Source organism: Paroedura picta, chromosome 15, assembly GCF_049243985.1.
Source record: "Paroedura picta isolate Pp20150507F chromosome 15, Ppicta_v3.0, whole genome shotgun sequence".
NCBI classification, from domain to species: Eukaryota; Metazoa; Chordata; class Lepidosauria; order Squamata; family Gekkonidae; genus Paroedura; species Paroedura picta.
The window spans coordinates 26,742,862-26,770,145 of record NC_135383.1 but is presented as its reverse complement, the minus strand read 5'-3'; the positions used below and the strand labels follow the sequence as shown (position 1 = coordinate 26,770,145).

The window sequence follows — 27,284 nt, the reverse complement described above, 5'->3', positions numbered from 1 at the left end:
CTCCTGGGAATTGTAGTCCATGGACATCTGGAGGGCCGCAGTTTGACTACCCCTGAATTCTAACGGAAGGGAGGAGAACTTGGGCCTTCCATTCAGCTCAGTGCTTACAGACCTGGCTTTCCTTGGAAGCAGAATATCTGTAATATTAAACCAACAATGCTGGGACTTCCAGGGAAATGGTGCTGTCTGTTTCCATCCTTAGGGACCATTTTAGAGGCTGATTTGGTTCTTAGGCTGATCACTGCTGGTGTCTCAAGGCTGCTGCTTCTATGTTGCCTACTGTTTTTTGGGGGTTGGAGCAGTTTAGGATGCCAACTCAGGGGTTTTTCTCGAGTAACAAAATGCTGCTGCTGGACTGCCTCCTGTTGCAAAGAATGGTGGGGGTGGCCAAGTGCCGTCAAGTCACAGCTGACCCTAAAAGGTTTCCAAGGCAAAAGGTCAACAGAGGTGGTTTTTCTGCCTCAGCGTAGCAACCCTGATTTAGCCTTTGTGATCTGATGAGTAGGGATGGGCACGAACCAGAAAATAACAGTTTGCTTTGGGGTTCAGGGTGTTTCCCCCAAGCTCAAACGACCTAAAATGAACCAGCCAGATTCAGACCGTTCCTCTTAGAAACGAGCAGGGGGAAGCCCCACTTAGCTCCCTCCGGGTTCCAAGAATCAATCCCTGAAATAGCTTATCTGCTAGGAGGCTGAAATGGTTGCCAGCCATTCAAAACATCCATTTCACTTCCCTACATTTAAATGACCTCAACCCAACAGGTCAAAGTGATGTTCAGGGGAGGGGCCACCTCTGAGCCTAGGTTTGAGGGGGGCAAAAAACTGCCGAAATTCGTGACCTGTTTGAGGTCATTAACCAGTTAAAGGCCATCTCTGCTGATGAGGTCAGGCTGGCCTGGGCCAATCCAGATCCAAGACTTTTAAATAATAGTTTGCTCAGATGTTTTATTGTCATGCGTAACTATGAGATTCTGTGTAGAATGCCAGGATGCCATTGGTTTTCAGGGAGGGGATCTTTTTAAAAAAAACAACAACACTTAAATGACTTCCTTCCTGCATGTAATATAGTAGCCCTTCTCCCTGAGGCACTTGTTTATTGCATGCAGGGGATTTTTTTTTAAATACTGGTTCCAGGAAAGGGTACCACTTGTGGCGGCTAATTATGCCCAAGACAGTGCACACTTTGTGAGTGTGCTGAGATTTTATTGCTTGTTTAAACATGAAAGCATGCTTCTAGCCCTTGAAATTGCAAAGATGCGCTGGGCCTGAGCAGTGAGGTTTTGGTTTATTCTGCTACTCAGGGCAAATAGATAAGCAAAATAAATTATATAAAATATATGCAAAATGGCTTAATTTGCAAAATATGATATCTTTCAGTGAAGGATTTTTTCAAGCACTGGTGATATGGATGTGCAGAAACAGCGGATGGGATGTGGAATGTGCTAGATGGAAGGAAAAGAACATGGCTGTTTAATAGTCTAAATAATTTTATTTGTGGCAGATTGTCTGGTTAGCACTTTTTCCCCTCCAAAACAAAAAACTGAAGGAGATGGAAAATCTTCCCAAAATAGTCTCTACATAATTTAAGAGTGCAATAAGCATAGTGTTTCTCCGTTTCAACCATTAATTTATTTTTAAAAACCCAAAACTCCAGTATGAAAGAGTTGCTCTCCAGTTCTGCCTGTGAGAGTTTTTAATCATCAAATTGTACACCACCGTGTTGCAAAACAATATTTTGGGTTGCACGTTCCACCAGTTTAAGTGCTAGGCTTCACGAATTAGGTTGTTGACATGAGTTTCACAAGCGCCTGTTTCCGGAGGCTTTGCAAAAAGACCTTGCTGTAAGGTGAGCTCCACAGGATTTGGGTTTCAGGCCCCCCAAATTCAGGGGTTGCTTGTTTAGTGCTTTGAAAACTCCTCTTGAGTTTTTGGGTCTGCTAAGGAAGGGACCGGTGATGGCTAAGAAGAGAAGGAAAGGGTCTCCAGTCTTCTGGGATCAGCATATCACATCTTCTTGGGCTCCAGTCCTTCTCCTTCTCTTCAGGCCCCACCCCAATAAGACAGGAGGCTTCTTCGCTCCCTCACATAAACGTCTGGCATCACGCCATAGGGTGTCTGTACCATCTTCACGGTGCTCCTCCCGTAGAGCTCTCGTTCGTAGTCTATGAGTTGTCGCCAGAATCCCACGTTGGGACGGATGACGGGCCTCCTCGATTTCACCCAGTTGTAAGCCTCGTACAGGGAGACATTCTGGTATTTCATCAGATACGCAATGCAGAGGGTGGCCGATCGGCTCACGCCGGCCGCACAGTGGACCAAAGTGACCCCATGTTTCTGTGCCACGCTTTGGATCTTGTCAGCCACGCTGTCAAAGTACATCGAGATGGGGGTGCTTGGCATGTCAGCCACAGGCACCTTCACGTATTCGAAGTCGGGGAAGTTGTAATTGGGGAGCTCGACGGTGGCGTTGATGACGCAGGTGATCCCGCGGGCCAGAAGCAGCTGTCGGTTGGCAGCAACGCTTCCTTTGCTGAGGTACAGGAAGGGGGTGATTTGGGCAATGCCCCCCAGGGCGCCCTCAGAAAACAAGCGAGGAGTCATCAGAGTTCGAGGTAACGAGTAATGTCTTCGGGATGTCATGAGGGATGCCGTGTCACTCAGGCTCTCATTCTATGTTTCCTAAACCCGGATTGTATTTTCTCTCCGTGATCGGCGGAGCTTGGGTGTTTTGCCTTTTTACCTGCAATACACAAAGGGAAGGCCGGCTGTGAAACTTGTCTGTACACGCAGGGAAGCTGGCAGTAAACCAGAGGATAACACACCACACCCAAACTGTATCTGCCAGTACTCATCAGTGGACATGGCCCAGCAAAACAAGATAAAGTCTCCGCAGCTGCCTGCTGGGGAGCAAAGGGAATGCAGGAGGTTCTAGTGGGGACTGAGCAGGCGTGGATTCCCCCGAGGCCCCCGGGCAAAGTCAGCAACTGCCCCTTGTGTCTGAGGAAGTGTGCAGACACACAAGAGCCCATCCCTTGAATAAAACTTTGTTAGTCTTAAAGGTGTCCCTGGACTCAACATTTGTTCGGCTGGCCATGTATTTGCTCTCCATCATGTCCCCCACCAGATGGGACAGGAGGCAAAATGGAATTATTCAAAGGAGTTCTTCTCTTCAGGCAACAGGCAACAGACTGATGCGCTTGACAAAATGGTTCACAAAATCACTTGGATAAATGATTGTGTGGTTTATACTACTATACTACTACAATCTGAGGCTCTTCTCGCTTCCAGGGGGCGTGGGGGGCATGGCCAGCTGGCATCACTCCCGGATACCTCACCGCCTGGAAAGCTACAAGAAAACGGGGGGGGGGGGGAAACCACCTTGTCATCCTGTCCTGTTCCACCTTTGAACTTACATCTGACTAACAGGCAAACAACGTTCGTTTTCTGCAACTGACTGGACAGAACACTGTAGTTTTAAAAAGCCTGGCTTTGAATTTGAAAGAATTTGGGAGGTTTTAATATAGAAGACACTAGAGGAATGCAGGCAGCCTGATCCACTCTGGCAGTGCGGAGGAAGTGCCTTCAGTGCTGCTGCATTGCAAACCTGGGCAGCTTTGAAAGCCTGCCTTGCCTTCCCCCAATCTACAGCTTTGGGGGCATGCTGAGTCACCTGTTGACATTCTCAACCCATTGCGTTAAGGCAGGGGTAGTCAAACTGCGGCCCTCCAGATGTCCATGGACTACAATTCCCAGGAGCCCCCTGCCAGTGAACGCTGGCAGGGGGCTCCTGGGAATTGTAGTCCATGCACATCTGGAGGGCCGCAGTTTGACTACCCCTGCGTTAAGGGGTTACCTCACGCTCCTTGGCCAACACAGGCTTTGCTGGGTTCAGTCTTCCTATGGGGCCATTCCCAGGGTTCTTTGCTGGCCTGCAGAGCCAGGGAAAGGTTTTTCATGTAAGAAGAATCCTTAAGTTTTAATTCCTGGTTCAAAAAATGAAAATTCTTGCATTTTAGCTGCCAGCCTGTCTCTTCATCAGTGGGTGTACACTGTAAAGTTCAAAGGAATTCACCAGAGAAGAGGCCCTTAAAATGATCTCTGACATGTCTTGTACCGTGAGTAGTTGCCCCCTTCAGAGTTTAATTAATTTGCAAATTCTGTGTCCAAAACAAGCAAAACAACCCCCATTGGCAAAGCACCTAAAACCACAGGCTCACTGCACCTTGCTGGACCAAGAAAGAAAGAAAATCTCTCTCGTTTCCTTCATGCATTGTAGAATTTTAGTCCCAACAGCCCCAACTAGCTGGCTCCTCCAGAGCAGCAAAGGAGGAACCTTGACTGACTGATTGATTCAGGGACCAATCTATGGTTTGGTTGGACTGCCCTGCTGGTCTCCATCCAAGCACTAACCAGGGCCAGTCCTGCTTTGCCTCTGAGGTCTGCTGAGAGCAGGCCAGCCTGGCCCAGCCAGGTCAGCCTCATGGCAAAGCTTGGTGAGGGCTAAAGATGGGTTAGCTGAATGTCAGGCTAGGAAGAACCTTACAGCTCCTGCTCATGCTCCGGGTCCTGTGAACAGATCCTCTGGAACTCACTTAATGGAAACGTAAGAGCCGAAACACTGAAGCAAAATGCAGCTAAGTTCTTTTGGAACTTGCTCCCTCAGGCATCTTGCTGCTCTGCTCTAGACCAGATGCCCACTTTCTGAGCAGTCTCTAGCAGCAGCTCCAACTGGGGACACCACTGAGTCTTTTGGCCCAAGTGGGATTACTCTGTGTAAGCACTCAAAGGAGTTTCTGTGAGAGTTCTTGTTCAGGACGTGCCACCTTCTAATGCTGCATTCAAATGTTCGGCTTGTTCAATCACATTGCGAAGCAGAGACCCAACAGAATCAGTCACAGCTGCAGAGCCTGCTTAGAAGAAGGCCAAGAAGGTGCTGATTCAACATTAATCATGCTTTGGAACAGGTACCCAGCTGAGCCAAGAGGGGTTTAAAACAAACAAACAAACTTCCAAGATAGTTTTTGTAGAAATCCATGTTGTCCAAGCACAACATTTTGGGAAGATGGTACCCAGTGAATACCATGGACCTTTTCTACAAAAGGTCCATATGCCACTTTCCACCAGCTATCCTTTAATATTATTCATCATCAACTTGCTATTTGATTTGTACCTTAAAGATAACAAGAGAATTTTCTTCCTCCTTCAACATTAGGGTTTGTTGTAATTAGTATGGATTGGCCATAAGCTTGGTTGTCACACGTGGCAAATCCTTTCTAGGATTTGCCAACCCAATTCTGGCAAACGTCACTAACCTTTCAAGGAGGTTTGTCAAATTCATGGAAGGGACAGGCCTATCAATGACTAGAATAGCTACGTTGAACCTCCTGGCCCAGAGAGAGGGCCGTGGTGTTTCTCTCTACTGTGGCAAGCAGGATACTGGACTAGACCGTGCCCTACGGCTGTTGATTCTAGGCCATAAATGGGAAGGACTGCTCTGCTTATAGAACATTCATCAGTGAAAATCTGGATTTTCAACCTGTAGAAATCTATAGGTAGAAGAAGAAGAGTTGGGTTTCATGCCCCACTGCTTGCTACCCAAAGGACTCTCAACGCAGCTTACAATTGACAGACTGGATGCCACACTGCTTAGAAGCGAGAATTTCAGTCTGTGCTGATGCAATATGCTGTGAAAAAGTGAGGGTGAAACAAGGGCCATTTCTGCACGTGCAGAAAGTAGTTGGGCAGCCTCCGAATGCTGGTGGCATATTCAGCCCCCTCCACATGATGTCGCCAACCTACCGAGGCTGCCCAGTAGGCGGCTTGTGATTTCACCATTTTAAATATAAAGGTAAAGGTAAAGGTACCCCCTGTGCAAGCACCGAGTCCTGTCTGACCCTTGGGGTGATGCCCACTAGGGTTTTCATGGCAGACTCAATACGGGGTGGTTTGCCAGTGCCTTCCCCAGTCATCACCGTTTACCCCCCAGCAAGCTGGGTACTCATTTTACCGACCTCGGAAGGATGGAAGGCTGAGTCAACCTTGAGCCGGCTGCTGGGATTGAACTCCCAACCTCATGGGCAAAGCTTTCAGACAGCTGCCTTACCACTCTGCGCCACAAGAGGCTCATAGAGGCTCATTTTAAATATAGGATGCGGTAAATCCCAGGAAGTGGATGTACCACCCTAAAATGCATGAGCCACTAATGAGTAATCAGGGATCAACCAGGGAAAAGACCGTATGGAGGGGGAAATGCGTGATAGTCTTTTGAGCGTTGTCCCACCCTCGCTCATGCCCTCCCCTCTCCATTTCCTTCCCGGCTTGGGCAGTGCAGTGGTGGCAGCACGGGTAGTGCAGCGGCAGCTCAGGCAGCTTGGGGAGTGCGGCAGCAGCGCCTCCATTTAAGAAGTGCTCAGGGAGGGGGAGGGAGGGCAGGAGTCCAAGGCAAGTGGGAAAGGGAAGGGCTGAGTGGCAGGTGGGTGGACCAGTGGGCTGGGGGGAGAGGAGGAGCAGAAGGGATGGGGGTACGACACACAAGAGGAGGAAGGGAAGAAGGCACCTGGGTAGTGAGGCGGTGGCAGCAGCTTGGGTGGCCGAGGTTACTTAGGAGCACTAGAGAGTACCTTAATGGTGGTTTAACTACTGCAGGGTTGGAAAACTGCCTCCCTCGCCATGCCCTCCACTGGCTGGCTGTGGTTGGGGTGTGTGTGTGTATTTTATCTTCCATGGCAATATGTATGCATAGCAATGAGTATGCATTGCGATGTGTAGGTCTCCATTTTCTAAAAATTGCGCTAGACACACAAACCTCCAATTGGTTGCCTCCACTGATTGACAGGCCAAGGAGCAATGAGTAAAAGAGCACATTGCGCTCTCTTGGGCTTTTTTTGCCACTAATAAGGAGTGGGAAAGGCGAGACACAGCAGCAGAGTGTGGAAGGGAGAAATAGCGCAATTCATTATCCCACAATTGTGGGTAGGAGACGTCACGCAATTTGGCGCTCCCCGCGGAATTGGCCAAGGTCTTAAGTACTGGAACCTTGTCATATATTGGAATAAAAAAGACAACTTCTATATGCACCTTTTAAAAAATCTCTTTGGGTTGGTATTTGGTAGTCATGCCACAGTGTCTTTTTTCCCCCTGATGCTGCTGTCACCATTTCCTGTGGCTGCCTATAACTATCTGCTTTTTCTTTGGCAAAGACTTCAGAGCTAGTTCCTGAGCAGAACTGCCCTTTCTGTGACTGCCCAGGTGGTTCAGCTGCTGCTGATCCCCCAGATCACAATTTAACCCAGTTCTGTGTGGATCAGGCAGCTGATGCAGCAGCAACCCTAATTGGGCTGTATAACTGTCTGTTTGGAGCAGGGGTAGTCCAGGTGTCCATGGACTACAATTCCCATGAGCTGGCAGGGGCTCATGGGAATTGTAGTCCATGGACATCTGGAGGGCTGCAGTTTGACTACCCCGGGTTTGGAGGATAAGGTGCCGCCCTTATTGTTCTCAAGGGAAGAATTTGAACAGGTGTGGTTCTACAGCAAGGTTTCTACATCCAGAAACAGCCCCTGCGTGGTTGCAAGTTTTGACAGAGGATCAAGTTGCTTGGATATCTTCAGCATCTTTTTGTTTTCATCCAGTAAAGGGGAGTGGAAGCCACAAAGCCACGTCAAAGGTGTTGGGTCCCCCCCCCCACACACACACACACACACAACTTTCACTTGGAAATCTTGCTTGCATTTATTCACAGTCCAGCTTTTAATGCTGGGAGCCAACTCTGTTCAAAGGTTCCTTGATATTTTCCTGCCCTATAGAAGTCTGTTAGTTTTTTGAGACTCTGTGCTCCAAATCTAAAATGCATAACTAATAAATGTATTCTTAGTTCAGAAGACTCTTAAGGGTCTGAGTAACATCAAAACTAATGGCAGTCTTTGGAAATCAGGGACCCCTGGGAAATACAGAGCGAAGAAATACTCACACACAAGCTAAGAAAATTGCAGCTGCCTTAGAACCTTCGATTAATGGGAGGCCATAAATGCCTAAAATTTGGGGGCACCTTGATGGCCCTGCCTGGCCCATTCTCAGAAATGACGCAGGGTCAGCCCTGGTTGGTACTTGGATGTGAGACCCCCAAGGAAGCCCAGAGGCAGGCCATGGCAGAACACCTCTGGACATCTCTTGCCTGGAGTCACCAGCTCTGAGACCGTGCCCTTGATCAGTCCAGGTGTCCAATGGGATTACTCAGCAGCGGCAGCCCTTGCAAGACCAGTAATATGTCCCTCCTGGATTTTGCTGTCAGTTCCTTGATTTCCCCAGGATCCGTCTGTAATCAATGGATGGTGTGGCCTGCTTTTTATTCCAATATATTGTTGCTTAGTGTTTTGCAATGTTCTATGATTGATCCGCAGTGTTACTACCTTTCCCCTGTGATATCCAGGAGCAGATATAGCTCACTATATTTGAGAAATCTGTTCTGAGAGCTCCAATTTTAAGTGCAGATATAGTTGTTTTTAACTGTAGCTGGAAAAAACTTCCTCCACGGCGCTTCCAACACTGATGTAGTGAAGCATCTTTATGGAAGTTGGTACCCCAGGTATGAGGTGAATAAACATTGAGAAAGAGAGTCAGATCTTCCATCCCCTGGCATTAGAGAGGAAAATAGTTCTGAAATTGTTCTGGCTTTTTTTTTTGGGGGGGGGGAGAAAGAGAGAGAGAGGATCCTTTCTACACAAAGTAAAAGAGCTAATTCTGGCACAATTTCCCTGCCTGGTCAACCAGCATGGGCACTCTGTTGCAAACTCCCGCGGTTTTGGCTTGCTTTTTCCCCAACTCAGCCTATTCTGAAGCCAGTGCATTTTGGAAGCTGTTCATGCAATTTGGGTTCTGAGGCACCCATGATCTTTTTTTTTTAAGCTTAGCATCACCACGAATTAATTGCTGAAAGTGATTTTAATTGGGCAGTCACGGCTTCATGGAAGGCGGTGGACCCCTGAGAACGCTCTAAGGATGCTCTGCATTGTTGTAAAACTCCCCCCCCCCACTCACACACTTTTTGCAAGGAAGGCGCCATGGCCATTAAGGAGAGCACTATGCTAATACCGCTCTGTGCAGTGAGCCAAGTCACAGGGCTCGGATTGCTAGCTCTGGGTTGGGAAATCAATGGGCATTTGTGGGTGGAGCCTGAGGAGGGAGGGGGTGGGGGAAGGACCACGGCAGGCATCCTGCCACAGGGTCCCCCCACCAAAGCATCCGTTTTCTCCAGGGGAACTGACCTCGGTGGTCTGGAAACCTGGAGTTTGGCTGTCCTAGTTAGGGACAGTTAGCTCTTATCCACAAGGACAGGGAGATCGTACCTCCCTCTCTGAAGAAGCATCGCTGACGGTGTTTTTGCAGTTAAGTTCTAGACCAGGGGTAGTCTAACTGCGGCCCTCCAGATGTCCATGGACTACAATGGAATTGTAGTCCATGGACATCTGGAGGGCCGCAGTTTGACTACCCCTGTTCTAGACTCTCCACCTTCATATCTCCGTTTCTTTGTCCCACTGGCCTTCTGATCCTGAGCCCTAACACAACAGCTCTATAATTTTAATTCAGTGCAGGTATATAGGGATAAACCTCACCCTCTTTTTTTACTGGTTAATCACCCGGGCGAAATGGAGTGGGTTTGATTTTGAGAAAAGTTACGGCCCCATTTTAGAATAGTTCTCCCTGCACCTCTGGAATGCCAGCCTGAGCGTTGCTGTGTAGCACCCTATGCGTCCCAGAGTGGGGCTGGAAGGTACCTGGTCCAACCAACTTACTGGAGCTTAAAGGGGTCTTGCTGAAGCCTGTACCCTGCAGTCCACTTCAAGGGACCTCCCCCTCCCCACACATGTCCACCACTCTTTAATTCCTTGGTGAGAGAAAGACGGAAAATGAATAGGGTTCCCTACCCCCAGGAGGCACCTGGAGATCTCCTGCTTTCACAATTGATCTCAAAGTGGCCAAGATCCACCCCCTGGATACAATGGCCGCTTCGGAGGATGGACTCTCTGCCACTGTACCCTGATGAGGTTCCCCGTCTCCTAAATTCCATCCTCCATAGGCTCTATGCCCCCCCTTTCCCAAACCTGAACGGACAGCCCTAGAGGTGAACAGAATAATGGTCAGCAGTGAACACCAGAAACATTTTTTCACAGAATGCCTCCCTGTGAACTAGAATAATTTGACTTTAAAATAGCTGTTTCTAGGGCCTATAATCAGATTTTTTAAATATATGTATATATTTAAACTACAACGGTTAAAGCAATATTGCCGACCCTGAGCCCTCGGGGGGGAGAAGGTTGATTAAACATCGATATTAAATGCACGCACAGATATCACGCATGACTGGTCGAAACAAAAATGTCTTAAAATGCTTTGCTTTCCATTCTGATATTAATGAATTACATCTTGAAACTTGCCTGTCACACGTGACAGAACTTCTTTTACTGCAGGTGGTATTTTATGACCAAATCCTGCCACTGTCCTGTGACCTCTTTCTGTAGGGTGGCCTGGAGTTTGCTTGCCAACTTGCAGGGTTTTTTCAGCATTCATAAAAACTCACCAGCTGTCCCTTTACCATTAGACCCGGCCCCCTTTCCAGGCCCAATCTAAATAGGCTGTCACCCATTGTCCTGCTGGGAGGGAGGTACAAAAATCGAATAGATAAATAAATTGCAAATAAAGTGACAAAGTGATGGGAGTTTCATACAGCAAATTCCACCCCATCAGTGACCCATCTCTTTAGCCATTTCAAACAGCATGGTCTTGCACTTTTTGCTGGTTTCCTTTCTTGCAGGGTTTTGGGGGGGGGGCATTCTAAGAGTGGTGTAATTGTTAAGAGTTCCAGCTTCTAATCTGTTGAGGCAGGTTTGGTTCCCCCCTCCTCCTCCACATGCAGCCAGCTGAGTGACCTTGGGCCAGACACAATCCTGCTAGAGCTGTTATCACAGAGCAGTTCTGTCAGAACTCTTTCAGCCCCACCTACCTCACAGGGTGTCTGTTGTGGGGAGAGGATGGGAAGGAGATTGTAAAATGCTTTCGAGACTCCCTCAGGCAGTGATAAGCGGGACCCTGAGGCAGTCTGAAGCAATGTCCCCTCCCCTATCTGGCACGTGAAGCATGTTCTCTCCTTGATATTAAAACAAAAATGCAAAGAGGTTTTTTCCTTGGCCTTCCCAACCAAGTTGTTCGATTTCTTTGGGGTAAGCGTAAGAAGAATTCTGCTCCCTCAGAGGTCCCCATCCCCTGTCTTTCTGTTGGTGTTCATAGATGCATCTCTGGCAAAGGGCAGGAAAAGAAGCTTAGCTTAGAACAGAGCATCATGCAGAGATGCAGAGGCACACCTCTCAGGCCAAAGGGATTGCTGGAACTGACACGGGCTTTTCTTTCACGGGTTTTATATGTACTTTATCAGTTTTCTGTGGCAGGCTAGTCTGGCCTAGCTGGGCCCGTCAGTCACGGGATACAGACCCAGCCCCTTCCTGGAACCCAGCTTTCCACCATCCAAGGCTGCCGGGCTTGCTAGCACCTTTGTCCTTTCTGCTTGCGAGGCAGCAGAGAAGCCGTCACTAACCAATTATTTTCATAGAGTGTTTTACACACGGCTGCAAATCACTGAACAGGGAGTAAAACTGCGGCCAAGATTCTTTCTCGCCCCTCGTATAGCGGGCCAGCTCTCTTACTATTTTGTAGATAATTCTCCGCTGGCTCCATGAACTCTTCTGCACGGTCACTTGGCAGAACTAACAGCCAATGAATTCCAATTTCCCCTCTGAATAGAAGCTCTTGGCTTTAAAAATTATTGCATTTTTTAAAAGCTTGCATCCAAACGAAGCCAAAATCCTCAGATTACAAAAAAACCCTGAAGAGGTCTGAAGAGAAAAAAAACAGCCTGCAAGGAGGGGCCCAGTGGTCAGTGCCATTCCTCCCCCTCCCTCCCTCCCTCCCTCCCTCCCAAATATCAGCTTGATTTGCATAATTTTGTAGTAGTGTCTATTGGGGAGAGCTGGCATGAAAAAACGTGGCCACCGTGCATTAAGCAGACATGGAGGGCCACTGCAGGGCTACCCGGTCTTCAAAGGCACTGCCTCAAGCCCAGCTGAAGTTCATTGCGCCAAAGGGCCTGGCTGCACAACACATGGCCCCATCACACACCACACATGACTGCCAGATGGGGAATTGTATACCAGAACTGAACTCCCAGTCATGCTTCCCTGCGGAGACTTAGGTGCACTGATGGCCTATGTGCACAGGGCTGCCAAACTCCAGGTGGAACCTGGAGACCTCCTAGAATCACAACTGGCCTCCAGAACACAGAGATCCGTTCCCCTTGAGAAAATGGCTGCCTGGGAGGGTAAGCTCTGTGGCATTAGACCCCACTAATGTCTCCTCTCCCCCCAAACTCTGCCCTTCCCAGGCTCCACCCCCCCCCCCCTCAGATCTGGAGGAACGTATCAAGCCAGAGTTGGCAGCCTTATGTTACAGCTCCCTGGGGCTGTTCCAAGAAGAAGCTGGAGGTTTAAGAACCTTCCCCCATTCTGTGCATGCATCCCACAAGGTAGAGGTTGTGGTTGGCCAAGCAACCTTCGGCTTTCCCAACCTGCCCCTCACTGCTGAAGCCAAGAAGGCATAGAGCAAGGCGGAAGATGGTAGCTATTTGGGGGATAAAACACAGCTGCGGAAGCCAACCGACTGAGAGGGTTTGCCAAGATTGTTGACCCGTACGGTAAAAATAAAACAAGCCAAGGCATAAAAAACAGCAAGAGAGGACTACCCCAGCCTCCGCTAACTCTGTATGATATTCTCCAGCTACCAAGGACATGCCTTAATTTTGGTCCCTTTAACTCGGCAAACCACGGTCTCTGGTTGTCGGTCCCTATTTTTTCTTTGGGAAATATCTTTCTGTCAGAGTTTCAGGGTTCAGCTCCTGCCCCGAACTTTCTAGAATTAAAGTCTCTTACTGAGGAACAAGCAAATATTTTCTCTGGAGTACGTTTGTGTCAGTTGATGTGCCTGAAGAGTAAGACCTGACCACACAGCACAAGGTCCTCAGTGCTGCCCAAAGGACCTTGTATCACATGTCTCAGGGAGAGGACAACAAATAAGTACAAGTACAAATAAATGATATGAGCCTCTTGTGGCACAGAGTGATAAGGCAGCAGACATGCAGTCTGAAAGCTGTGACCATGAGGCTGGGAGTTTGATCCCAGCAGCCGGCTCAAGGTTGACTCAGCCTTCCATCCTTCCGAGGTCGGTAAAATGAGCACCCAGCTTGCTGGGGGGTAAACGGTAATGACTGGGGAAGGCACTGGCAAACCACCCCGTATTGAGTCTGCCATGAAAACACTAGAGGGTGTCACCCCAAGGGTCAGACATGACCCGGTGCTTGCACAGGGGATACCTTGACCTTTATAAATAAATGTCCAAAATCACACATCTGCAGCTTTGTCCTTTCTTTGGATCCCATGCACTGGCAAGTGGGAAAAGGGGTAGGATACGAACTGAGACCACAGCATGCCTCTCTTCCAGGGCTCTGAGCCAATCAAGTTAGGCCTCATGCAAATCCAAGGGACTGACAGCCAATCAGAGCCCATGGTATTCCACTGGATGGGAGGAGCTGCGCCAGCCTCAGTATTGTCTGTTTGTTTGTTTGTTTAACGATTTATTTCCCACCACTCCTTGAAAGTTCATGGTAGGTTATAAATGTCAGTTAAAACCTTTAAAAATCCCATTAAAACCCCTGACATAAAAACCATAAAATACAGCAATATCAAACAGTATACAATAAAGATGCGGCGGAAACATCATCCCACCCTCATGTTCCCAGCAATACCTCGGGGGGGGGGGGGAAGGGTGAGGAGGGGCAGATGGAACTTGCAAGCCGCCACTCCTATAAGGGGCCCTATGGTTGCCCTTAACTCCTAAGGGGGAATTTGGGCAGGGATTTTGTGGCTCAGGATAAGAGAGTTGGCTTAGCCAGGTTTTGACTCACAGACGGGGGGGGGGGGTATCAGTTTAGGGAGGAAAGCCTGTCTTAGTGTGCCAAATAAACCTCCTCTCTTATGGCAGCCCTGAACCTGCTGAGGTCACCTGTCTGGCCAAAGGAGAATGAGTTCTCCCCTGGATTCCTTGGGGCTCAGCCACTCTCGTTAGGTGGGCTGCCATGTTGGCCTGTAGCAGCAGAACCAGGACTGAGTCCAGGGGCACCTTGAAGGCCAACCAAGTTTTATTCCTGGTACGAGCTTCTCTGTGCACACGGTTGTCTATGCGAATCTGCTCAGGACTGAGCTCGAGGTGTGAGGCAGGATTCTGGCAGCCTCCAAAGCAGCCAATGTGCTGCAAGCTCCCAGCCGCAGGAGCCAACCCCTTTGAATGAATCAAGTGCCCCGATCCCCTCGAGAGATTCTGATGTTGTCCAAAGGTCTACAAGCTGGGGTTGTTCGTGGGGTTTTTAGGCTTGCTGATGCCTCCTTCAAGAGGCACTCACGGCTGAGATCCATCGAGAGCTGTATTTTTGCCCAGAAGCCTGGCGTTTCTCCTTGCAAACCCACATATTTTACATACACAAAGTAACAACAAATAAAAGAAACATGAATAAAACTTGTTTGGTCTCCAAAGTGCCACTGGACTCAATCTTCTACCCCTGTTGAATATGCTGCCTGTTAAATTTACTGTCTGCGTCTTGTCTGTTTAGTCCAGCAACTCTAAAGTGACCAGAGTTGGAGGGAAGCAAGGCGGGATGTGCTGCCGTCACCGTGGCGCCCCCCTCCCTTCCCTTCCCTTCCCTTCCCTTCCCTTCCCTTCCCTTCCCTTCCCTTCCCTTCCCTTCCCTTCCCTTCCCTTCCCTTCCCTCCCTCCCTCCTCCCTCCCTGGCTCACCGTCGCCTCCTGAGCATGGCAGCAACAGCAGACGCCACAGGACATTCTCCAAATGGTCCAGGACGCGGGACAGTTGGCAAAAAAGTCCTGCTGTTTTTGTGACACATGGTCACTATAAGTAACTATGAAAAGTGACCTACTTTCCTCATAAATAAGTTCAGCCTTGTCCTAACAGGGACCTTCAGGGACCTTCTAGCCACAGACCTCCTCACCCAAGCTGGTCTCCCCCCTCCCTCACCTGAGTAGGGAAGGACCGATGGAGGAGGCTAAAGACATTCTTCAGGCAGTGGGCAATGGCCTCAAAGGCTCCCTTGCGTGAGGCGGTGTCCAAATCAGCCTGGAGTGGCTGATTCGGACACCGCCACGCACAACCCTAGCCTCCATCGTTCAGTAAAATAATAAATGCCATCTTGGTGTTTAAATCAGATCAGGGGAGAGTAAACTCACACCCAGAAGAGAATAGGCCCTTCAGTAACGGGCTGTGGGCATCCGTCCTTGTGAGAAGAACAGGAGAAAGACAAGCACCCTCCTACCCATTATCAGACACGGAATGTTGAGGAATGTGCAGCATTGTGTCATTGCTGAGTTACAGAAGAGGACAAAGGACATCGCCTGAGAGTTACTTGGGGCAAGTTTTAAATACATCTTGTCCGTGGTGTTCTTGGCAAGCAGGGGGGGGGGGAGTCTCTGAGCATGTTTCCTCTGCAGGAGGTAGCAGGCTGCAGGCACTCATTTTGTCCATTCCAGACACACGTCTCTGGGACCCGGAACAACCAGCATTTTGGAATCTGAAGAGCATATATGGAGAGATGGTCCCCCACATACACAGGTCTCAGATCACGTAAAGTTAAAACCAACACCTAAGGCCCGATCCTGAATTCAACTGGCAACCAGTGCATCTGCAGAGAACAGAGTGCATGTGGGCTCTCCATGGAAAATAAGCAGATTAAAGATTCGCCCAAATGTGTTCAGATTTTGTAAACGTTTCACCAGAAAATGTACATGGTATACGTAATTTGATCTTCTTGTATACATTACACATTTGGTGAAAAATGGTATATGTAATTTGATCTTCTTGTATACATTACGCATTTGGTGAAAAATGGCAAGTTTTTATCACGGACAGGCCCCGCCCTTTCTCCGCCCACACAGCCCTTAGGGCTTTGTTTAATCCGCTCCGCAGGAGTGGTTAAAGATATATTTGCATTTTGTTAATCATTTATCAGGTAATATGACTATATATGGTCCTGTTGACCCTCCAAGGCCACTGATGGGCCTGGAGGGGGTGGGAAGGGGAGGGGCGTGTCCACAGCTCTGCTTCCCAATCCTCTTTGGCCCAATCGTGACAGTTTCCAGGGTTTCTCAATGGTAAAAACGCTGAGCAAGGCTGGTTTAGAAGGAAATGAAGCTACTGTGCAATGAAGATGGCAAGTTTAATGCATTCCTGTGAGTAACCTCTCTGACCCCTATAAGCCTGCTTACTTAAGGGGATAAATTAGCATGCTGTTACTCTCTTGGCAAAGGGCAACTGAAGTGTTTCATAGCATGGAGGTGTTATCAATGCCATCTCATTAAGCCTCCCCTAAAGGGAGGGAGGGGACAGTTTTCTCCAAGCCAGAGACTCAGGAAGCAGGCACACAATGGTTGAAGGCAGACAAGCAGGTTCCCAAAAGGCAAAAAGTTTAAAAAGCACTGCTCCAAACTCTCAAGCAGCTTTCAAAATGCTGAAAGTAACTTCCTAGAAAACAGATATGAAGCTCCTCGATAAATTAGAGTATTCAAGAAGTTTGGGCCAGGTAGCACTGAGACTTTGGATCAGGAATTTACTTTATATTATAAAGCCTTCGAATCAAGCTCCTGGGCGACCTTGAGCCAGTTGTACACTCTCAGCTTAACCTACCTCACAAGGTGTTTGTGAGGATGAATCGGGAGAAAGGGGAACAATGGAAGCCCCTTTGGGTTCCCAATGGAGAGGAGAGCGGGGTATAAACGAAGCAAGTAAACTAATGTACTCTAGTGGGTGTCACTAATCTACACTCACATCTTTTTCCACTGTAAATCTTGCCGAATTCTGATTGATTTGAACCCGTATCTACAGTCTTCCTTTTTATTGATTTTAAACATGTCACCCTTCTGCATTTGCATTGTCCTGAAATTTGGTCTCCTTCCCACTTGGGGGAGGGGGGTGTTGGGTGAAGCTCCAGCCGGCATTGAAGGAGCACAAGGCTGGAGAGTGCTTTATTTTCTGTCTTTTGACTCCAGAGAGCACGAGGCTGCTTGTTTATCATTATTTTCCTGCAGGAGCGGGGGAGGGAGGGGAGGGGAGGCAGCAGTTTCATAGAGAACAAGGAGGGGAAAGTAAATCCAAGAGGCAAATCTCTGCTCATAGAAGTGTGGGCTTTTGGAGTGCTTCGCTATGTCAGTGTTGGAAGTGCCAGGAAGGAAGTTAGTCTGGCAAAATGCAGAGATCTACAATTAGGGCATTTCCGCACATTGAAAAAAATAGTGTTACGCCAGCGGCATAGCGTAGCGCTAAAAATCGTGCTTCCAGCCATTCCTCACCTTCTTGTTATGTCGTTTTCATCTGCCACCTTTTCGCACTACTTGCACTCCATATCGCTTGCTGGAAATGGTGGAAATGACCAACGTGCTTTACACGTGACTCCCTGTCAATTAATCCTGGTAACCAATTCCCTTTATCAATGTTTTAAAGGGCCCGCAATGCCTGCTAATTTGTTTTAATTCAATACTTCTCCGTTTAAACGCCTGTGCATTGTATCATAGATCCTTTTTGAATGCCACTTCTTATGGAATCATGAGTCTTGATACTTAAAAAAAAAATCTCATTCCTGATTTGGGGGGGACGGACTATAGAGAGGCATGCTTTGTGTCACAACTTTGAGAGAAAATTATTTCTGGCATCACCTGCACGCTTGTCCACCTATTCATTGCTCCAGGCTGTTCATAATTTTTAAAAAGTACTTCCCATCCCCTGAAAGGGAGAGGGAGGCAGGTGCGAGACTGGGACATTGGAGGCAGAGGTAGTGCTTCTTTGCCTCCATATATTTCTTTGGCTGGTGGCCTGCAGGTTGCTCTCCTGTAGGTCATGCTTTTTAGGTTGGGGAATCCACTTTATGCAATTCCCCCACTAGTTTTAAAATGGAGGATGTAGTGAGCAGTTTGCTGCCTGGACACTGGACATCATGCAGAGCTACTGAAATATAACAATTACCTAAGGTAAGCATTTCACTACATTTAACGGGTGTGGAATTGCCCTTAATATTGGGGCTCTCAGTGAATTCCTCATATATAGTGAGCTATATCCGCTACTTTTGCAGGGGAAAGTAGTGTCACTGCGGATCAATCATAGATGTTGCAGAGGGAAAACTTAGTGCTAAATATCAGAATGAAAATTTAATAATGTGTAGATGACTTTCTTTAATTCAGGGTCACCAGGGATAAAAAGCCCAGTGCAGATTCACCCCAGGAATTCGGTTTTATTATTTGGGGGTGGGGCATCATCTGGGCATAGAATTGGGGTCACTGTGGGTGGGCATGTGGTTGTGAATTTCCTGTGTTCTGTAGGGGATTGGACTGGATGACCTTGGGGTCCTTTCCAACTCTATGATTCTATGTGCGGTATGGGCCCTGGACCATGGATCTTCCAGCACCCCATTTAATTTGGCACTAAAACTACACACTTGAAAAATAATAAATCTTTCCTGCAGTGTAGACCCAAGTACATGGTTCGAACAAGCAGTAGATCTAAGGCTGAAGAATGCTGGGCTCTACTTTAATTTCTCTCCCTCCTCGCCTTTTCTTTTCCTGTTCCAAAGGAACAGCAATAAATTATTTTATTTTCTGAATGCTGAAAATGATGGATTTTCCCATGATGAATTTTCAATAGCACAAGAAGAATCAACAGTTTTGGGACAAGAGTTTTCATGCAAACTCAAAACTCTCTTTATTGTCATTAGCCATGTTTGTTTGTTATATTTATATACCTCCCTCCCCAAAGACTCAGGGTGGTTTACATAAAACAGGAATGATACAGATAACTCAGTAGAATGATAGAACATTAGAATAAAGGGAATGGTATACCACTCCATAGAATCATAGAACAATGGGGGAAACATTAAATCAACGCTTACTAATGGCCCAGTGGGTTGGATGGATCTGCAGTGGTTGCCATAGAAGGGAGGATTGGGGGCCAATGGGAAGTGGAGTTCAGTTTGACCTCAACCAAATGCCTGGTGGAGGAGCTCCCTTCTGCAGGCCCTGAAGAACTGTTCGAGTTCCGTTAGGGCCCTGATCTCCAATATGAACTGGATCTGTAAGCAACAACACATCAGTAGCTTAATGTAGTTCAAGCTACAAACTTCTTGCATGATTAATCCGTAGATCCTGGGAAATGGAGCCCTCGTTAAGAAGTCTGGTCATGATGGACAAAACTCCCCACAGTTTGCCTCGTCTCCTGCGCTCCCTTTGCACCAGGAGTTGAGAATCAGTTCTCAAGCAGGGGCTCCCAAACTTTCTGAGCCCACTGGCAGCACAAACACAAAAGGTTTGCTACAATACGGCTGCCATAGAAGAAGCTGCTGCCGCTTACCTTCAGCCACACACTGAAGATCCTTGGACTGTGGTGGCAGCTCCTGCCAAACCAATGTTCTAACAAACCTGCACAGTCAATCAAATCTCCAGCAGCCACTCACAAGCCTTGCTGGGCTAAAGCTTCCCCTGGCCCCACCCACTTTCTAAAGATACTTGGTGGGCACCTGGAAAGGTGCCACTCAGCAGGTCTCATGGCATAGACAGGCATCATGTTGGAGAACCCTGTTCTACTGTCTGCTTTCAGTTTGTGTAGAGTTCTAGAAGACCTGAAGAGCATGGCTGGTATCCTCCAGTGTCTGAATGAGACCTGTAGATAAGGCCTCTTTCTGTGAGCCACATAAAGAGGGTGAGGAGGAAGAGGCAGGACCAGGGGCCTCAGCAGGCCAGTGGATGTAGAGGGGGCTGGCTGGGAAGAGGAATTTGGCTGGTCACTTCAACATCCATTCTGTGCATTTCAGCCATTCTTCTCTCTGCATCTCCCAGTTCTTTAAATAAAGGTTCATGTGTGGAAATGGGCAGGTGAAGCATTTCATGACCAGCAGGTAAACAATGTCTCCTGATGAACAACAGCCCATTAAGCCTCTATTAAAAGGACGGACAGTTTCCCTGCAGGCCAGTTGGCATCCTGAGATTATCCGATCTGTGCTGATGATGATGGTTGAGGAGACATGTGAGCTAACCCAGTTTTAAAAGCCCTTTTAAGTTTTAGGGTCGCAATATAGCCCCTCTCAGTTACTGGGTTATTAACAGTTCAGTCTTGCTGAGAGGGGGCCAGAGCTAGTCAGTCTGTCTATGCGCACACAATGATTCGGAGTTATCCAAAGTGGCCTGTCCGCTGTCCTCCCTCCGGCCTTGCCAGGACTAAAGCCTTTCTGCTTCAGGCAAACCACCTTGGCCACTTCCAAGCAGCCACAGACCCGCTTCGGCCTCCCTGCCCCGAAGCCTCACCCAAGTAGCAGCCCAGAAGCCGGCCCAAAGGGCATCTCCACAGCCTGTGGAACAAGTTGCCATTTCTTTGGTGTTTACAGCTGCTTGGGCTGGATCCAGGATCAGTCTTCCACCAACAGAAGGCTCTTCCATCAAGAGAAAATCTTATCTGCTTCACATGAATAATCCACATTGATATCCCCAAAATGCTGACCGCAGGAATGGCATGAGAAGCAAATTGGGGGTCTACAGCAGGAGAGGAATTATGCCTCCCCTTTTGTAAGCGGAGAATGTATTGACCCGTTCATATGTATTATTCTCCTGATAGGCCTTGGTTCCAAACCTGCCCAGCTCCAGCCCCTGTCAATACACACAACCTACTGCATCCCAGCCCTTCAAAGTGAATTACGCCAACCTTATTTACAACTTCCCTGTAAGGGACGCCAGTGTCGTTATCCTTATGGCACACGGGGAGAGGGAAGTTCTGGCTAACAGAACAGCAGCATTTATAAGGTAGTCTCGTGTTGTGGTTATGATCCAAGTGAGATTAAAAACAAGGTGATATTTTAATTTGTGGCTTCCAGGGTTTTGTGTTTGAGACGTGATTTTATGGAGTGGGTTGCCAGTTAACGTTGGTGATTCTCTTTATCATACAATCTCTGAATGTCTCCTGCCTAGAAAACCCTGTGGGGTAAAGAGGGATCTGCTTTTGTAGCCCACTTTTTACTACCTGAAGAAGTCTCAAAGTGGCTTACAAATGCCTTCCCTTCCTCTCCCCACAACAGACAACTTGTGAGGGAGGTGGGGCTGGGAGAGCTCTGAGAGCTAGAGGCCACTGTGCCTTCATATGCTCTCCTCCACCAACAGCTATAAGAACTGAAAATAGAAAATAGAGCCTACATATCCAGAGGTGGTATATCTTTGGTGATCAGATGCTTGAGGCAAAATGGGCCTCCTCAGGGCAATTGGCTGCTCACAGCTGGAGAGAGGAATGTGGACTTTGGTTGAGTCCAGGGAAGCCAGATGTTTTTGTCTATACAATTTGGCTCTGAAAAAACCTGGGCTCAAAGCCCACGACCCTGGATACAAGGAGGCAGCCTCTGCCGCAGCTGCCTGCTTCAGCCCCCCTTTCATCTGAAGTGAGAAAATGGTGGCCAACTGGGGTTTTGACGGTAAGCAGCATTATGAGACCTTCACAAACAGCAGCCTTACAAAAGTACGTATTTTGTGATTAAAAACAGAAGCCATACATGCCTGTAGTTCGCCTGATATTAAAAACTGGCAAATGTAACAATCCTTTAAAAAATAATTACTCCCTTCCCTTCTCCAATCTTTCTTTGAAAGTTGGCTTTTAATGACTGTCCGATTCCATCTGTAACCATTTAAATCAATAATTGACAACAGAGCATTTGGACCATTAGTCCCTTATAAAATGAAGATTGCGTTTGGGGGAGAAGAGAGAAAACAAACCTTTAAGAGATTTTATAGTTTTGTACTTTAAAAGCAAACAAACAAAACCAAAGCACTGCCTTCTGCCCCCCTGGCAATAAGCTCACACATTTTACCAAGCTAATTCTTTTGCGCCTTTTCCCTCTCTTTTGAGTCTCCCCAAAACTCACAGTAAACACATGCATTCCTCTGTGGGGCATTCCCTCTTTATCTTCCTTACATAATATCAGTTTGGGGAAGGAATCCCCCCTCAAAGATAGGCAGGGGATATTTCCCCTTATTGCTGATAAAAATGGAAGGCCAGTGAAGATTCTTGGGTAGGAGGCAAACTCTTTGTAGGTATGTTGGGGAAAGGCAGTGGAGGAAGAATGCTGAGCAGGGAGAGGGCCCTTGCTTCACCTTCAAACACAAACCTTGGGATTAAATTAACTGAAATAATGTCACCCCCACTCCACCCTTTGCTATTCTCTAGAACGGGGGTAGTCAAACTGCGGCCCTCCAGATGTCCATGGACTACAATTCCCAAGAGCCCCTGCCAGCATTCGCTGGCAGGGGCTCCTGGGAATTGTAGTCCATGGACATCTGGAGGGCCGCAGTTTGACTACCCCTGCTCTAGACCACACTGAAGAATCTAAACATGTTGTCTTTCAACACAAGTTACAGAGCAGACAGGAGGCAATTCTGACACCAATGCCTCTAAATACGCAGCAGTCCATAAAAGCGGCCGCTCTCCTCCTGCTTCAGTTCCTGCTTCACTTGCCAAAAGAGCCTTGCCGAAGACTTAGCCAGAGGTGAGCCTGCATGACACATTTTCAGCACTTATTTAAAAATGTGCCACATGCGGCTGAGAATCCTTGCAAAGGCATCCTGGTCACACACTTTCCCGAATCCAGAGTGGGAGGCGAGGGTTGCTACCTCCGGCAGGGTCCACCAAACACTTTTGTTCTTACCTGGTCTGGAGAAACAGCAGCTGAGGAGCTGAGGAGCCCTGGACTCCCCTGTCTTGTCTGGCTTCCCCCGGCAGAGCTTCTGGCTTATGAATGGGAGGGCCGGCTGTGGCTTGGCCTCTTCGTGAGCACTGGGGAATGTGCCTGGGGGAAGAGCTGGCAGCTGATCTCCACGCTCCACCTTATGGCTCCTCCTTCCCAAGCATGGTGTGTGTGTGCATGGCGCGCATGCCTGTGTGTTGGCGTAGGGGTTACCAAGAGACAGTTGTATGGGCTAAACCAGGCAGCCAGCAGCCTATTATAAGCAGGATGACTCAAAGCCACTCCGGCTGGGTTTTAAAGGCATCGGCACGTGGAATAACGAAGGCCGTCTCCTCAAAGGGGCTTGGCTCCAGCACCTGTTCTCTGCATGGGTGGTGTGGGGCGGGGGCTGGGCCTTCCACTGGTGAAACAAGGGAAGTAAAAGTGCTGAGGATCTGCAGAGGGGCTTCTAGGAGAGGCCTTGGGCTCAGAGGAAGGTGCTTTAAGAGGCTTTCCTCATCCAGAACCCCAGCGACAAGAGCCACACTGGGGAAAGCACTGGCCCCTAGACCCAGATTCTTGGGCCCTGAAGGGCAACTGTCATGGGACTTAGTTCTTTCCTTCCTTCTCTTCTAGTCTGCCTTTCTCTCCAGAGGGAACCTGAGGCCATTTACATTATACTCCTGCCCTTCCTTTCATCCTCACAACAGCCTTGTGAGGTAGTTCAGTTGACAATGTGTGACTGGTCACAAGCATCAGAGGTGGCCTGTGGATTCCACGCTGAGTCTCGCAGATCCTCTGGCCCTTTGGGGAGGCAGATGGGGCATAAAGGAAACCCATAAGCTGGCTTCCCACGGTGTGGAACACGATGCTGGCCGTGACTTGCTGCTCTGGTTTTCAGCTACCAGCAGCTCCACTCTTTTGTGGCCAGAGGCTTAGCTTTAAAGAGTTATCACGAAAGTGGTCATCTCAACCACCCCCACCCCAACCCCCATTTTTGTGCCTTTAAAAACCACATTAAGCAAGGAAAGGAAAGTAATCAGGATGGAGAAAAGTGTAATGGGCTGAATTCGGCTGCCAAATGCAGGAGCCAGGCACAGACTAAAACTGCCCACCTTTGTTATACTATAGAGCAGGGGAATGCAAACTCAATATTGATGTGATTAAAACACCCATGGCTGGTCACATTTTGTAGGCTAGTGGTAGCTTGAACGATGTTCAGCTCAAACAGTCAGAGAGTGCATTGTATTGGCCAAAAATCAAGGGAACAACCCCCTACACACATGCACGTGTGCGCACACACACTGAAATTGCGCACATCAATGAATGCATGAGACTGATTTCTATTCACGCACACCTGCATAGCAATCAACTACACTTAGGAAAAAAGTGTGACCTTCCCAGTGTTGCCATCCCAGCAACATATAAATAAAACGGGAAGAGGGTGCTGGGAGGAGTTGGGACTCATCATCTACCTATCAGGTAGGCTGTCCCGGCTGCCCCTTTCCTGATTGGCCATCCGTCCAATGAACTATCATTCAGGAGGGATGTCCCGCCCCTGGCCGCATCCCCCTCCTTCCAATATGGAAGAAGTGCCAGGCCGGTAAGCGGGAGCTGAGACAGAGTGGAGGATGTGGGATTGTGAGCCCGATGGCAATGGGGGGAGGGAGAAAGAGGGAAGGAGGGAGACCCCACCAGCGCTCTCCCCTGCCCCAAGCAACTCCGGACACAACCTCACCAGATTTCAGCGATGCTGCCAGGGGGAGAGGGTGAGCCAGTCCCCACCAGAGCCCCCACTGCCCCAAGCAGCTCCAACCGCAGCCTTGCCAGGCCTTGGCAGCAGGGGCAGGACCAGGAGCAGAGTCCCCAATAGTGCTTCCCCGCCACACCCCGAAACGATCCACTGAGGCCTCTCCAAGCCTCAGGTGGCCTGATAGCCCATTGTAATTTAAAACACAAAGGGTGCTAGGCTTCTCTCCCCGCGCCCTGGGCAGGTCTGCTGAGGCCGTGGTGGGCTTTTGGGGGGCAGGAGAGAGTGCTGGCAGGGGTCACAGCCTTCCCCATCCCCCCATGTGCCACCGAGGCCAGGGTCAGCTCTCTTCCCCCACAGACCCCAATTCCGGTTGCAGCTCCAGGCCCTCCCCCCTCCTCCCCGCTCACCCTCATTGGCTGCCTTTCCTCTTGCAGGCAGTTGGGTGGAGCGGGCCGGCAGTGGGCAGGGGTGTGGCCAGGGGCGGGAAAGCTTACCTGATTGGCCGTTTGTTGGACAGACAGCCAATCAAGTATGTGATTAATCCCAACCCGTCCCACCATCTCTATCCAGCTTTATAGATAAAAATTATGGATTGTTGTTGACAGCAGAGCCCTGGGCTGACATTGCCCCCCCCCCTCCCTATTTTCTGCAAGAAATTACTCAGGCCTAAACTTGCTGTATCTCCAGGGGAAGAGACTGACCAAGGGACAGTTTCCCAAAACACCTTGTCGGATAAATGTGCAGTTGTAACTTTAGAAGACACGGGCGGCTTACCCTGCCACTATTTCTTAGCATTCAGAAATAACCCCTTAGTGTCACATTGGGACAGCTGACCAGGGCCCATTGTGCACACATTGGATAATGCAGTTTCAAGGCACTTTTGCAGCTGGATTTTCCTGTGCAGAACAGGATAATCCACTTCTAAAGTGCACTAGAAGTGCATTATCCAACATGTGCAGAAAGGGCCCAGGATTGTGTAGTCCACACAGAATTTCAGTTTCATCCTCCTTGCCACATTGCCAGAACAAAGACATGTGCATCTGTGCAACTACAGTGTGGTATATTCAATGCTGATGCACACCAAGAGTCGTGTTTTTGCAGGAATTCTGTGCAGAAGAAAATTTCCCTTCAGGACACAGCTTCTTCTTTCATGTACAGGGTGATTGTGACTAAGAGCCAATGTGGTGTAGGGGTCAGATTGTCTGGGATCCGGGAGTCCTGGGTTCAAATCCCCTATTTTGCCACTGGGTTAACCTACACACAGGGCTTTGGTGGTTATTAAATAGGAGGAAGGGAGAATACTGGACAGGACTTTGAGTCCCCGCAGGGGAGAAAGGCAAGGTCTGGGTGAAGTCACTAAATAACTAAATCTAACGGCAGTTGTCCTTAAGGACTTTGGGTCTCAACTGGGGAATCACTCAACAAGGTAATAAAGGCCCTTGGTCTGAATCTCACTGAATGGCTCTTGGCAAACCACTCTCTCAGCTTTTCCATCTGCCACATGGAGACAACCGCACTGGCCTGCCTTGCTGGGCTGTTGTAAAGCTTGCCACAAGGAAATCTGGACCAGGTCTTGGGAACAATGAAGTTGACCCATAAATGCTAAGTGAGATGGGATTCAGGTCCTCTTGGACAGGCACCCTGTGCCTTTGAAGGAAACAGCTTCTACCCATGTGCTTGTTCACAATCCTCCTCATTACTTGCTGCTTTCCTGGGAGGCACCAGCTACAGGGGTGCTGGGTGCCATAATTTATTATTATTGGTTTTAAAATCCAGGTTTCCTTAACATTCGCCTGAGGGACTGGACAAGGAAGTCACAGTGACACAAATACATCTGGAATTCTAGTGAGCATGTGCATTATGTGTACATTTTCTGGAGCATTCCAATGCCCTGACTGACAGCTCTTTTTTCTTTTTAACAAGGTTTGTTTTGGATTCTGTGAGATCTGGATAGGAGCTCTACTCACCGGCTGTGAGACCCAAGATATTGTACAAAATGCTCACCATTCCCCATTCCCAGAGTCAACAACGACCCAGTGTCAGAACTTGGAGCCCCTTGCATTCTTGTCCCTTGCACACAAACTGTGTTGCATACAGGGAGAATTCTGCCAGGGCCTCTCCTGCTGTTCACATTTCTTGGCTGACTCAAAGGGCCCAATGGGACACCTATGGTGACCTAATTCCCGAGGACGCTCAATTCCCATTCCTCCTTTAAGCATATGCACCTTTCAGTCAACTAAAAAAGCTTAAGGCTAGTCCTGATACAAGCTGAGCCCCTGCACAAAGGAAGAGTTGCACACTGTGGAACTCACTGCCACAGGAACAGTTGGGAGGCTTCGCCTTTCCGTCCTGTCTGCTGTTTCCTGGGGAGCAACTGTTTGGCTGTTCTAGAATTATGGACCAGGCAGATCCATAGCTCCTCTTTTTAGGGGTAGATAAGACTTCATTCCCTTCAAATAAAATATATTCTGTGTGCGCTCAGAGGAATCTAACATAAGGAGTAAGAAGTTGCATCTTCTGTGCAGTCTCACATGCCACTGAATAGGTCTTTACAGCTAGAAGCCTCCATGGGTTCTGCATACCAGAGTCAAAAACTTGTTCCCACCCAGGACCATGTACTCTTGCACAGCAGTGCCCCCCTACCCTCAGGATCTCTAGTGCCCCCCCCAAGCCAGAACATGCAGTA

General features: G+C 48.5%; 1 protein-coding gene across 1 annotated transcript; it reads right to left on the bottom strand.

Moving 5' to 3' along the window:
* Positions 1–1,479: 1,479 nt before the first annotated feature.
* DUSP14 (dual specificity phosphatase 14) lies at positions 1,480–23,107 on the bottom strand. The gene is made up of 2 exons (XM_077312098.1): positions 22,828–23,107; positions 1,480–2,739 (listed from the first exon to the last, which is right to left on the bottom strand). The coding sequence occupies exon 2, from the start codon at positions 2,637–2,639 to the stop codon at positions 2,040–2,042; it is 600 nt and encodes a 199-aa protein (XP_077168213.1). The 5' UTR covers positions 2,640–2,739; positions 22,828–23,107; the 3' UTR covers positions 1,480–2,039.
* Between the last annotated feature and the right edge of the window lie 4,177 nt (positions 23,108–27,284).

Coding starts and splice junctions, on each gene's coding strand:
- DUSP14 (XM_077312098.1), bottom strand. CDS start 2,639: ATGACATCCCGAAGACATTACTCGTTACCTCGAACTCTGATGACTCCT.